A 15,442-nucleotide genomic window follows, 5' to 3' on the forward strand; every position below is an offset into this window, starting at 1 on the left:
ACAGAAAAGCTTATAAACAGAACTGGACTTTCCCTAAGCATATTCCATATACAGCACATTATAGTGATAATGATATTTGGCAAATATGGGCAGTTAGATATCATACTCCAAAACTCAAGGCTTGATAAGTGATAACAGGTTCACGCTCAATATATCCTACTTTTGCACAGAAACCAGTCAATTCACATGCTTGGCTTCTTTAATAAATACTTAATAAAGTCTGTGATCATTCTGTAGACCCTGGGAACCCTGGAAAAACATCATGTACACTTCATTTGAAGATTACTGCATAGTAACATCATAGTGTGAATCAACAAAGGCATCAGATAATATGAAAAGCCAAACAACCTCCCACTCCCCAAATGTGTTATGGAGGAATATTGAGTTATAAAATGTTACCCATATGGGTTGCGGCATCACATGCATTACATGGGGACATGAGACTTTGGTCTCATTAACTTACACTGACCACAAAACCATCTGCCATGAATTGGGAAATCTAACAAGTGAGAGTAAAGTCATCATAATACAGTATATGAACAAAAGATTGCAACACCTGACTTTTCCAACCATATGTGGTTCCTCTACAACTCTTACCACACATTTGGAGGAACATAACTACATGACCCTGTCGCCAGTTTACCACTGTTCCTTCCTTGGACAACTTTTAATACTGACCATTGCAGACACCCCATTAGAACACCCTATTGAGACCCCACAAGACCCCTGCAACACCCCACAAGAGCTGCAGTTTTTGCGATGCTCTGACCCATTCGTCTAGCCATCACAATTTGGCTCTTATCATCAAATCCTTACACTTTCCCATTTTCCCTGCTTCTACCAAATCAACTTTGAGGACAAAATGTTCTTTTGCCTAATATATCCCACCCATTAACAGCAGGATGTCTTTGGATGCAGCAGCAATACATTTTCCTTCAATTGAATAAAAAAAACAAAGTTCCATGATGCTATGGTTTACATGGGCTGGAGAGGGTTCGGGTTGAGTGGCCTGCTCATATCCTATTAAACACCTCTGAAATTCATTTAAGTACTGACTGCACACCAGGCCTTGTCACCCTACATCTGTACCTGACCTTACTAATGACGGTGTATCACTGACTGTGCACAAATCTCCACAAGCACACTCCAAAATCTAGGGGAACAACATCTCAGAAGAGTGAAACAACAAAGCAATTTTGGAATGGAACGTTCAAAAAGCACCTATACATCTTATAGTCAGGTGTCAACAATGGGATGATCCTCTTTTATTTCATTTTCATTTAAAAATTTATACAAATGTAAATGATGTGTAAAAACTATTACAAAATAAAAAAGCTTTAAAGTTTCTTTTCTTCTCCTTCGCTATTACAATTTGAGAAACGTTTGACCACCCAAAAGTTACAGACTATGAGCATTGTATTTTAGCTGAAGTAAGCTACCATTTTATTTAATTTGAATAAAGAAAAAGAAGTTGACAAGAAAGAACAACAAAAAAGTCATAAATGGCAAAAAATAAAATGTTTTTGTTTTTCCTATTTTTCAGTTCCAAATGATGGTTGTGCCACTTTGCAGATTTAAAACATTAAATGGCTTTACACAATCTTTATTGCTGAGGTGCATCGGTAAATTCACAGAATCTCAAGGAAGCCTTATGATAACTTAGTATTATCATTGTGCATGGCAAATCAGGCTTAAATATTTATACTCTTTAATGTCGCAGCAGAGTTCCATTAGTGCAAGGAAGAAAAACGGGCCAGTGTAATTGCCCATCAGCAAAAATGCAAGAGGAGAGTGAGTGTGTGAGAGGGAGAGACGCAAGGAGAGAGAGATAGCAGAGATAACAACAGAACAGAGATGCTGTGGATGGAAAGAAGGATGGTGCATTGGGAAACTGAATAGTATGAAATAAGAAAAGGGGAGAAATGTATTAGAAAAGGAACCTCATGAGCTGCTAGTTCATAATTTATACAAATTTTTTGAATGTTCAATGACCTTTGCACAGTCCTACACATTTCCTCGCCACTGCTAAGGCTGTTTCTCATTAATGAGCCTCGTAAATTTAATCATAAATATTCATGCTTTTTTGTGTAATGCTTTTCTCTGCCAAACTAAAGAGCATTCAGGATCATGGTCACACTTAGAAATCTATAGTAAATATTTCTATGTGGGGATTGTGCTGCTGACCTCTTAAATCTGATAGGTCAGGTGGTGTTAATTATATAACAGTATATCTCGATCTAAAATTTATGGCCGCTCCAAATGAAACAGTTTACTTTTTTAAAAGTTAAAAAAAGTTGATATTTTTTAGTACTTATTGAATGTGTCTCCAGTGTTAGCACCTGATTTAAGGAAAACTTCTGAATTGAGAACCTGTCAAATGGTTGTAAAAAGATGAGCAGCATTTCTGTCTATTACGGTTTTGTTAAATGAGAGAAAAAATAGCTGATTTGGGTTGACAATCCAAAAAAAACATTTCACAGTTATAAGAAATAAGAAATTCTATAACTAAGGGAATGAACTGTATCTTGTCACTTTATATTAGGCCACATGACATCATACCATTACTGATTTTTTTTTTATGAATAAAACTTCTACCATGATCAATCTATTTACTAAAGCTGACCTTAATCTTATTATCTTGGCTTAATATCATAGAAAATCTTTGAGACTCATACAATAAAATTCTGTGAATCCCACAAGCAGCCTATGGAATAAATTAAGAACATAAGGAATCAAACAAATAGTCCTGCATAGGTAGATTTGCATATACCAGGTTGTCAGGAAATTTGGGTCAGAGCACAGTGTCAGCAGAATGAGTTAAGTGCAATGCTCAAGGGCCCAACAGTGGCAGCTTGAACCCCCAAGGTTCTGATCAGCAACCCAGAACTTTACTGAACCACCACTGCCCTCAAAGAAAGCTATAAAAAAAGTAAATCTATACAGAAGAGATTAAAAAAGAGGCAAAACTGCCTAAACCCCCACCCAAAGCATCACACCTAGTAAGGTTTTTACCTTAGTTTAGTACTAGTCTTTACTTTGTTATTATTTTTATTCAATTTGAATTCTGTATTTGAAGGAATTTGCTACACTGAGCTACATGATAAAATCTTTTTCTGACACAAAGCCATGGTAACAAAGAACCCAGGCAAAACAGACTGCAACAGGACACACACATTAGCAACACACAAGGGAGCATTAACACTGAGTCATGCAGTAAGAGCTCAAGCATGTGCTCTCGAATGAGACTGTTTCAAGCAATGAAGAAAACCTGAATGTTCCCAAATTTCTCATACACTGGTTAACTTTAAGACCTAATTGTACAGTATTAGTTATTTAAAACCTGGAGTTACAGTCAGCTCTACCACAGCTCTGGCCCATTAAAGCATTGTATCAGAGACATTAGCAGCGAATTCTTTTGCTGATGTTAGAGACAAGGTGGGGCCTCCATGTGCTGAACCTGTTTGTCATCCCACAGATCCCAATCAGACTGACATCTGAGAAATTTGGAGGCCAAATCAACACCTTGAATTGTTTTCCATGTCCCTAAATCAATTTATTCTGGTAAAATATGACAATGCCATTAGAAAATACATTTGACATGAGGGGGTGTACTGGGTCTGCACCAATGTTTAGGTAGATGGTACATGTCAAAGTAAGATTACCTAACAGAATATTGATAAGAGCTTCACACTACCACCTTTCATTTTTTTCCATAGTTCATCCTGGTGTCATCTCTTCTCCAGATAAAAGATGCACATGTGCCCCACTGTCCAAATGATATAAAAGAAAAACATGATTTGTCAGGCCAGGCCATCTTTTTCTATTGCTCCATGGTCCAGTTCTGGTGTTCACATGCACATGCATACTATTGTCGGTTGACAGGGATCAGCAAAGGCAGTCTGACTGGTTGGTCATTACAGAGCCCCATATACAGTACAGCAGGCTGTAATGAGCGTCAATGAGCCTTGAGCGCCCACTGACCTGTCACTGGTTTATCGGTTGCCCTTTCTTAGACCTCCTTAGGTATTAACCATAGCATACTGAGAAAAGCTGTTGTATTGAAAATGCCCTGACCCAGTCGACTATCCATCACAATCAGCCCTTACCAAGATCCAACCAATCCTTTAGCTTGCCTCTTTTTCTGTTTCCAACTTAAAAACCTGACTTAATTTGCTGCGTAATATATCTCACTTCCTGACATGTGCCATTGTAATAAGATACTTGAACTTCACCTATAGCTTTACCTATCACATTGTGTATGAAGGCGTATGAAGGCTGTCACACTCACATGGTCACAAAAAATGTAATTATTAAAGCCTCTAAGTGAAAGATCAGGTTGCTCTAAATACCAAAAATAGCCTTTAGCCTTCATGACTTTCCTGAAATATCAAATTTACCTTCCTTGTAATGTCTGCATTTGATTTTTACCCTACATGTCTGCAGCTTAATTTTTGTAATACTAATTAATCTTTGCACATATTTTTTAAAGCACTGAAATCACACTAAAACCAGGTTCTTTAAGATTCCAAAACCATTAACAGTTGAATCTCTCATAGTCAAACCTCAAACTATGAAATGATAATTATCAGATTTATTTCAAAAACCCTACTGGGTTATTCTTTTGCAAAACTGAATAAAGCGCCACACTGTGTAAAGCAAGAGATTATAAAGAGCAGAGCACAGAATATATTACAAAGCCTGAACATATTGTTCTTACTTCACTTTCTTGCAGGCAGGTATCCTAATTGATACTGTATATGAGAAATATGGAATATATGGAGAAAGATGAATGCAATGCTTATTAGACCACATGGCCAATCTAACCTGTGCTAACACACATCGCCACACAGTTACACATGACACATGAACCCACCAAAGCCAGGCACAACACAGCCATTACAATGTCACTTGGCCCTAATCAATAGACAGGGAGGCCAGAGTCGCCTTTCAGCAGACAAAAGTGCTTCTCTGTAACAGCTGACTCTGGACTTCTATTCTGGGAGCATGGAACATGGCAAACTGGGGATTTTTAGGGAGGCTAGAAAACAAAATATGATATTCTTGGTGCCACTCACACCCTTTGGGAAAAATGCTGGATTAAAGCTATGCTATTTTACTAAGCTCTGTCACTCAGTAGGGTTCTTCAAACAACAACAAAATCAGGACTGTGAGAACATGCAGGAGTATTCAGATTTTACAGATTTACTCTGTGTGTATGCATGTTTATAATTTCTATATGTTTTGCTCGATGACTTGAATAAGGTGTATTTCATTAAAAGATAAAAAGATTGAACTAATGAGTGCCGTTTCTTATCGAATGCACCCAAGCAAACAGCAGCAGTGTACTTGCCTGTACACTGTGCTAATAAGGTTAACTAAGGTTAACTCATGGGTACATACAAATGAAAGGAATCTAATTCAGGCTATGAGGAATATACTCAAGTTTTATTTATTCGGCTTTTAAGTGAAACTTGCCATATTACTAACACTGACATACTGAAAATGAGTAAAATAAAAGGTAAAATAAGACTTCTCCTCCTGCAGTAAAACCTTTTACCTGTCAACTTTATGTTCTTTTACTGGTGTAGTTCTTTATTCCAACCAAGTAGGAGCCATACCTGATTCCACCTGTTTAGCCAGCTGATCTTAGCATTCATTTAAATATCATGTGTGGCTTATTCTTTCGGAAAGAAAGACACCACCCCTTTGTGCATAAGATTGGACCCCTGTATTGGCATACATTTTTTTTCCAAGAAATAATATTTAGTTGCAAACACTGCCTCAACTCTGAATTCTTCTATTTTCTTGCGATTTTCCTTAAATAAGGATAATGCATCCATTTTACATGGCAATTTTCTTTCAGCAAAAGCAGTATTTTCGAGACAGTTCTACTGGATAAGGAAGCACAGCAAGATCGAAGAAATCAGGCTGGACCCAAGCAGTTCAGGCATTTTTGTAAGACACTTCCGACTGCTGATATTAGTTATCACTATACAAAAAAGTACACAAGGTCCATTAGAGGCCCATTAGATATGCACTATAAGGTTTGACAGAGGAGATATTATGCTTAAGAGCGTAAAAGCCTAAGAGCTTTCCTAACCAATGCCACCACCACTGTTTCAGGTCAATTTTTATCTCATCAAAACATTTTTCCACTAGAACACCACAACTCTAGGTATGTGTGATTACAATTTAGCATGTTTTGCAATATATTAAATTTAGCTTTCTTACTAAACAGCATCAATCTATCCGCATTTTTACTTCATCAACAGGGTTGTTATGGCGATGCTGGAATCCCTGAGCCAGAAGTCCACAGGGCTGGCCTCTCTTTCTTATTGGTTACCATAACAACAGCGGAACTCTCAGGCAGAATCCCACAAAGCTTCGGGCTCAACCCAGGACAGGGCTGTATGCGAGATAACTTGTCCCTGAAACCTTGGAAATTGTCTTTCATTAAGCTAAAAGACCAAAATTGATAATGGAAAAGACACAGATTACTTTTCCTTTTATACTTTTTTATACATCCCATCACAAGTGTGCCCATTGCAGTGTAATATTCACAATCCTAGTCCTTAAACTGCACATTCGACACTTGCTATTCCAGTAGCTCTAGAAATTTTCATATGTAAACACGTTTTAGAGAAAGAACCCTGAATACTACAACAAAAACATTGAGATTAAAAATTAACCTTTACAGTATGAACGTCTCCCCTTGAGATGTTTGCTGATCAGTGAAATCAAAAGCCTTTCCTGCATAGTAGACCATACTGCCTTGAGACTTAGAAATCATATTCTCCAGCTGTAGTCAATGGTTTGTCTAAAATTTGCAGCATTCTAAAAAAAACTAAGCAAAAGCGACTGATTCCTACTTTGCTTTTGCTCCAACCTTAGATCTCTATCCTGCTATTTTGCTAAAAATGCCAAAAAAAAATGCTTTGCTCTTAATGTGACTTACAGTATAAAAGAATAGTTTTATTTTTTCTGAAAGCGAAGTACAACATTTATTTTATTATATATTCTTCCTAATTGGTTCAGGTCTGAGGGGTTTTGTGGCATCTGTTACAAATGTGTCTACAAAGTAAGAGTACTAACAAGAGCAACTGTCAGCCGATGAATAGTATCATTTTTATTTTGTTTAATAGTTTAATAGCAAGTCAAGGTGACTGGAATTAAAAAAATATTTTAAAGCCTTCCAAAAAACTTGCATGAAAAATTGATGAGTCACCAGTAGACATTCAAATTCCAAAATGGCTGAACTGAAAAAGCTGTTTACACAAATGTAGAAAGACTGTTTTTCACTTTGCCAAAAGCATTTAAAAGGTTTTTAGTTACTTTCCTCTTAGTATTATAAGGCTTATAGCTTTCCTTATATGAATCCTTGAATTATTTATTTTTTATCACTAATGTGGTTGCCTACAATTTCAAAAAGAAGCTTTTTGACTCACAATGCAAATGAACAACCACAGATATTTCCAACTGACAAACAGCAAACATGTAGTTTAATGACTTAACAATGAGATTAGCTGAACTTTTTCTCACACAATTGCTGTGAAAAGCTAATTCTTGTCAAAATAGACAAACGTTGACTCATGGGCAAAGACCTTAAGGCTGGGTCTGTCTGTTTACACCACTTCCACACCAAAATCAACCAAGTCAACGCATCAAGAATTAACACTAGTGTTTATTAGTGTATCCATAGACATTTATAGACATCCATTGCCAATTTGTAATCTGCATATGTTTAAAAGAATCTGCATTAGAATGATTTTGTGGCCTGTAGTCACAGCAAGTGTTTGTGCTGCAGATATTCGTTCCACCCAAATGGTTTTTTAAAACAACTACAAATATGCTATTTAGTGCCCTACTCGCTCAGGCTAGGTTCTTTAGTAAACTGGAATTACTCAAGTAATCACCCCTAACTCATCTCTTTGTTGCATACATATTGTACACATGGTCATTATATTTCATGATAAAACACAATGTGTGATGTGTTTTAATCCATGTTTGTAACATTTACATTTAAATGTCATGTCTACTGTCCACTGCAATGTACATACACATGACAAAGTGGAGGACACCATTTGCTAGACATATTCATGACCTTGGACAGTTCCCTTACAATTCTTGTGCCCTCCATTGGCTTGTTCATTAATGATCTATTATTGAATCACTTAAAAAACAATAATTATTAAAATGTAATCTTACATTTCATTTAGACCACCTCTGCTTATTTGCAAAGCAAAAATCCCAATAATTATTGTGATTCAACATCTAGGGTAATGTACCTAAACTCTATAATTGCTAACAAACATCCATTCAGTTCTCATGTCTCTAAACAGGAAGCTGTTTTGAACCAAAGAAGAAACAGGAGATGCTTAACTGTATAAAAAAAGTAGTAAGGAAACCAATATTTTTGTCCTTATCCAGTTTCCATATCTATAGATATTATTTTACTTTTCTGCTCAAAGCAAGTCTGTGGCAGTGAGGTCAAAAAGTACTCATGAAATGCTTCCTGTCCACTCTTTTATTTATCATAAACAGAACACTAATCTTTCTTTCTACCCCCCTCTCTCTCTCTCTCTCTCTCTCTTAACTTAAACTACATGAAGAGCTTAGGTGATTCAGTGCTCTGTGATTTTATTTCTGTCCCGAATTTATGTTTTTCCTCCAGAAATACAGAATTCTAGGCTCTGATTTAGACTTTTCAGCTAGGATATTTTAACACTTCTATTTGTGTTTATATCTAGAAAAATCTTCAAATACTTTCAGAAATTACAGAATTGAGGATGATTTTTGAAACAGAAATGTTAATTGTTGGTTGTCCTGGTCCCTTCATCTGTATACTGACTTTAATAAAAGCTTAATTGCAGAGTGTGATCCTGAATAATAATTCAATTTGGCTATTACAGTAACAGCTACAGAAAGTATAAAGTCCCATTACATTTAGATATGAAACAATATTAGATATTGCACAATATTATGATGTTCTACAGGGATTCAACTTGTGGATTATTTTAGTAGGAATAAAGTTCATTGTCTAAATGATTGTAAGCTTTGAAAGTAAATGTAAATGTTCAAATATTTGTGATAATGGTGCTCATTTTTTTATTGGTATTGTAATATTATCATTGCAATGAGATGTTACTTCTGCGAGTAAAAATATAAACAATTTTAATTGTTATAGCTGGCTTATATTTCACTTTTCAGATCCTGAAAACAAAAGAGCAAGTGCTTCTGAACTCACAATTTTCCTGCCACATTAAACATCATATTAATTAGAATCCTAACATAGAAAAACTGCAGATAAACATTAGACTAAAAGTCCCAGATACCAATGCAGCCATTCAATGCAATTGCTCTGATATAGAGATGAGGCTCAGCTCAGCCAGCATGTGTTCTATTAGATGGCAGACTATAGAACTAATAATAATAATTCTACAATGATTCAGGAATATTATTTCATCATCTGGATTTCTAATTGCTATATTATTCAAATGTTCCTCCATGATGAATAATATAACAATTAAAAATCCAGAGAAAGAAATAATATTTCTGAATCATTGTACAGTAGTATTATATGCTAAATATATAACAGAATAAATTGGATGCATAACAAAAAGGCTGAAACAAGCGAGTAGCTTAAACGCACCAAAGCCACCGCCACTACTGTACATGCCCTGTGTTACAAAAGTTAACATGAGAGACTATGAATAGCTCCTAATGAATTTAATGATCTAGTGAGCAACAATAGGCAATTTCTCGTGCCTTTCGTGAACAGTACTTTATCCCCGCTGGCCATTTCTGTTATACGCTAATTGAGCTCAGCCTCTTCATTAAGCAAAGATGAATATTCATAATGTGAATATTGAAAAAGAGTCCACAGTCTGCATGTGCCAGCTATGATAGCCTTCCAACCAATAGAGATTCAATTAGAGGTCATAATAGCTGCAGATATCTGCCTGTTAACTTGTTGGTTTCTGTTTGTGCAAAGAGAATATAGTAACTGATTTCGAAAAGGACAGTCTAAAATACCCAGGCGATCTTCTTCAATATTGCTTTAAATGGCACTTTTCTCTGGTGAACAATAAAAAATAAAAAAAAACATGATACTTAATCAAATACTACACCCAATCAAACGAGAATCTCACTAGCAAATATAACTTTCGCATTAGCAGTTGTTAGGGCATACTTCATATCACTAAAGTAGATGAAGTAGTGACTGTTACTTAGTGCTAACATCTTGTAACATCTTCATTAAGATTTTCTGACCTCCAGGTACAACATCTAACACGTCACATCACATTAGCATTCTCCCAACACCCCACAACACCAGGGTAGCTTTCAGGGGCTAAATAAATCTCTTTTTTTCTTAAAGGAAAAAAAAAAGCCTGGAAGAGGAAAAGCAGCTTCAGTGGTGGGAACTCCACTGTGCTGCATTCGAAAGTCCTGAGGCTTGCGTTGCTTTCTCCCTTACAAAGAAGCCTTTCAGGAGCAGTGTAGGGAGAATGGCTGTTTTTCTATGGTGCGCCAGAAACTTGGGAGATCTTTTGGAGTGCAGCCATAACTTTCCTCCTCCTGTTGGCTTGAGACATGAACCCTCAGTCTTTATGAAAGATGGACTTGTTGGTGGCAATGCTATGCTTTGTTGTCCCCTAATTCTCTGTGTGTTTTCTTGAATTGAATGGATGGCAAAGTTTAAAACCCTCCTTTTGTGGACATACAGTGCTTCGCATAAGTAATGTCTCTCTTTAACTTGAGTAACAACCTAAAACTTGTGACTTTTTGAATACAAATTGCTCTCGGCAACAGATTTATTGCGATTTATTAACTTGTCAATTGGTGACTTGGATTGGACAGTAGACAATAGAACTGAAACAGTATGATTTATTTGATATAGATAAGTATATTGAACATATTTAAAATTACCATGCAATATATACATTATTATACGTTTTCTAAAGGCATCTACTCCATGTTACAGTTCATAATCACATTAATATGTTAATAACAGGTTGTGAACATCCACTGTTCCATGAACTTCTTGAATGTCCACGGTGAATACTATTTGATTAAAATATCCTTCCGTTTCTGCACAGCGGCTGGAAATATGGCAGAAATATGATAATGATACATGAGAACATTTCTACATCAAATGTACCACGATATATACAGACTTAATGCATCTGATGTTGCATCATATCACGCATAAGCAAAAGTAAAATTACTACGTCCGTTTTGTCCCATGCAGATTTGTTCATGGGGGAATTGTGATGTGTTGAAGGAGCAGTTCTTTGCCCCACCCCGACCTCTCACTGCACGTCATATGCAGGTTCATAATAAATAATAAACCCTTGCTAAGATGTAGAAATGTAAGTAGAAACTGCCATTTTGTCTTGTGACTCAGCAGAGCATGGCACCAAACACCTGACTGCAACTTTAAAGGATATCTTAAAACACACATCGTGGCTGATGGAATTTTAAGAATGATGCTGTTATAAATTCTCAGGCACTGAGACATTATAATTACACTGTTGTATGAAAACCGTAGAAATGTGTAAACAACATAGCTGTCAATAATAATTGATTAACAGTTTATTTTTCTGTTTGGAATGCCCTAAATCTAGTGTATTTGTGTTGTCTTGGGCATTTTGTTATAACTTGTGTTAATGTTATTATTATTATCATCATCATCATCATCATCATCGCCATCATAGTTTACAATATACACTATAATCCCTATCATCAATATTGTGCTGCTCGTTGTAATATAAATCTGTAGATTTAAGTGTAATGGTTATATTCATATGTTAGACAGTATATTTATATAAATGACTGGACTTGTTATAAAACAGCTCATTTGTTGTTTTGCACAGTGAAGTTGCTGCATTTTGGTTTTTCTGTGCACCTGTTGGAAAGGTTGGCTGAGCGTTCAGAGCCCTCTAGCGGTGAAAAATGAGCATGACCCCAACTAAAACCACGACGCAACTAAAATCTGTGGCGAATAAAATCAGAGAGCGGCTTCAAAATAATGCAAATATAAAACATATCCTTCTTTTTTTAAAGTAAGGATCATAAACAGGATGTAAGAGCCATGTCCCTGGTTTATTGTATAACGCAAATTCCGCACAGGAAGCGCATAGTTTGATTGATTTAGTTTGGTTTGGCATTGCAGCGCAGTGTTCGGTGCGCATCCGCAGGCTGGTGCCGTGTCCCTGTAGTTCGTGTTGCATGCTGATAAAAATGGATTGACAGTGTGTTTGTTAGTGTTTTTTTTGCCGCATATTAGAAAACAGAACACACACACACACACACACACACCACGGGTAGCGACACTCACCCACTCCGAGCTTTTCGTCCTCCGTCGGGGTCCACATGATCCCCCCGGTTCACGAGCTGAGCACGAAAGTTGCGCTCGGATCACAGCATGGCTTCTGAGAGGTTCTGGTGGTGAACGTACTCCAAACCCGACATGGCAAATCAAAGTGGTGTCAGTGCTCTTCTTGTTTTTCCTTCTCGCGGAATCCCGAAGATCAGCGCAGCTTCAGCATCAGCATCAGCATCATCCCGAGCTCTCATTGATAGATTTCTTTATTTTTATTTGTTTATGTGTTTATTTATATGATGTGTTTGTTTGTTTGCTTGCTTGCTTAATCATTGGATTTCAGCTTCTCCCTCGCCCTCATCTATGTGTCTCCCGATCAGGATGTTACGCAGCGGAGATCGCGTTAAAAACGTGTGCCCACGTGTGTGCGCTCCGCTCTGCGTTTTTTTCCCCCCGCCGTCGCAACCCCTCGACACTGAGCTGTTTACCGGTGTAGTGAACTGTAATGCTCTTTACTGCACACGCGCTCGCTCTCTCTCTCTCTCTCTCTCTCTCTCTCTCTCTCTCTCTCTCTCTCTCTCTCACCCCTCTCTCTATCTCTTTCACACTCTCTCCTCTATACCTCTCTCTATCCCCCTCTCTCTCTCTCACCCCTCTCTTTATCTCTTTCACCCTCTCTCCTCTATACCTCTATCTCTCCCATCTCTTTCCCTCTCTATCCTCTCTCTCTCTCTCTCTCTCTCTCTCTCACCCCTCTCTATTTCTTCCACCCTCTCTCCCATCTCTTCCCCTCTCTATCTCTCCCCCCCTCTCTCTCACTCTTTCCTATTTTCCCTCTCTGCCTCCCTCTCTTACTCTCTCTTTCCCTCTCTTTCTCTTTTTTCCTCTCTCCCCCTCTCCCTTTTCTCTCTCTTCCTCTTTTACGTGACGTGAACTGACTGTGACACACTACCGGTAACACACCATCCATAAGCACCTGTGTGTGTGTGTGTGTGTGTGTGTGTGTGTGTGTGTGTGTGTGTGTGTGTGACTCCCTGCCTCTTGTAGAAACCTGTCCGGGAAAAAAAAAGTCCAGAAAGACTTCACTCACGTGTGCACATTATGTAATTTTGATCATTTTGTTTTGAACGCGTTTGATTTGTTCCTAGAAGATTCAGGTGTGTCGTTAATCGAAGGTGTGTTTTTTACACGCCTGTTTTACACATGTATTTTTACGTTTTACCACCGGAATTGTTTGCGTTTGAAAGTGATTTTTTTCTCGATTCGTTTCACTTCAGATGTGGTTTTGTTTAGATTCATTTTGAATTCATGAGTGACGTTTCACACGCTTCTCGCTATATTTATACAGGATTTCTCTGCAGTGATTCACGTTAATTACATGGCTTTTTTTCGCATGCTACATTTCATTTACAAGTCTACATGCTTATTTTGAAGGATTTAATTAGGATTTTTAAATTAATCAATTGTTTTCATATGTAATTTTTTTTCTTCTACTCGTGTGATTCATTGAATTCATATTCGATCCACTGAAATATACTATTCTATACTATACTATATACTATACTATACTATACTATACTATTCTATACAATACTTTACTATTCTATACTATTCTATACTGTACTATATACTATACTATTCTATTCTATACAATACTTTACTATTCTATACTATTCTATAATATACTATATACTATACTATACTATACTATTCTATACTATTCTATACTATACTATTATATACTACACTATTCTATACTATACTATTCTATACTATATACTATACCATACTATTCTATACAATACTTTACTATTCTATACTGTACTATACCATTCTATACTATACTATTCTATACTATACTATTCTATACAATACTTTACTATTCTATAATATACTATTCTATACTATACTATTCTATTCTATACTATACTATACTATACTATACTATTCTATTCTATACTATGCTATTCTATACAATACTTTACTATTCTATAATATACTATACTATTCTATACTATACCATTCTATTCTATACTATACTATACTATTCTATACCATACTATTCTATACTATTCTATTCTATACTATAATATTCTATACTATACTATTCTATACAATACTTTACTATACTATTCTATACTATGCTATACTATTCTATACTATACTATGCCATACTATACTATACTATACTATTCTATGCTATACTATACTATTCTATTCTATACTATACTATTCTATGCTATACTATACTATACTATTCTATTCTATACTATACTATTCAATTCTATACTATACAATACGATACTATTCTATACTATACTGTACTGTAATATACGATTCTATACTATACTATTCTATACTATATTATACTATATTATACTGTACTGTACTATACTATACTATACTATGTGGCTATACTATACTATTTGCCTATACTATATTATACTATATTATACTGTACTGTACTATACTATACGATTCTATACTATACTATTTGGTTATACTATACTATACTATTTGGCTATACTATACTATACTTATATAATACAAAATGTACTAACTTTTTTTGTAGTACACTAATTGTAGTACACTAATGAGAAAATCTTTAAGCTTTTCAGCTTCTATGAAGAATGAGACCCTGCAGGGATTTGGTGCACCTTACAAATGTACTTCTCTAAGTGGGATTTGTGGTGGTAATAAGCTGAGAAGGTCAGCCAAGACTTCTCTATCCCCAGCTACAGATACCAGCTCCTCTTGGGGGATCCTCAGATGTACAGTGTCTAATAGAGCTTTAACATGTGCCATCAAGGGGGCATCATTAAAATATACTGTAACCAGCTTTTGATTCTGAGGCTGTTTTGTTTTTTTTTGTTTCCACACCTTATCAAGAAAAAGAGAGTAAATTTGGAGTCCATGAAAAGGAAGCTGTACTCATGGCCTGAGCTTGTGACCATAGCTGAGGGACACAGACTAATGTTGTCACCCAGATGATGGTAGGTTAATTTTTTTTGTCTGGTTCCTCAAAAATTTCTTCCTAATATTCTCTTTTTTGTTTGTTCTGCTTGCTCATTAGGTATAAACTTATAATGACAATTTTTTAAATTCCAAATTATTTTTTTT

General features: G+C 36.1%; 1 protein-coding gene across 6 annotated transcripts in view; it reads right to left on the reverse strand.

The window, feature by feature from the left end:
* The window catches only part of dock3 (dedicator of cytokinesis 3), a 228,867-nt gene extending 216,018 nt beyond the window's left edge, over window positions 1–12,849 (reverse strand). For all 6 annotated transcript variants that reach the window (XM_046875282.1, XM_046875279.1, XM_046875280.1 and 3 more), the window contains exon 1: window positions 12,338–12,849. In XM_046875282.1, the coding sequence (XP_046731238.1) occupies window positions 12,338–12,374 (37 nt within the window). In that variant the 5' untranslated portion in view covers window positions 12,375–12,849. The remainder of the gene's footprint in view (window positions 1–12,337) is intronic.
* Window positions 12,850–15,442: the final 2,593 nt, after the last annotated feature.

Source organism: Silurus meridionalis, chromosome 19, assembly GCF_014805685.1.
Source record: "Silurus meridionalis isolate SWU-2019-XX chromosome 19, ASM1480568v1, whole genome shotgun sequence".
Taxonomy (NCBI): Eukaryota; Metazoa; Chordata; class Actinopteri; order Siluriformes; family Siluridae; genus Silurus; species Silurus meridionalis.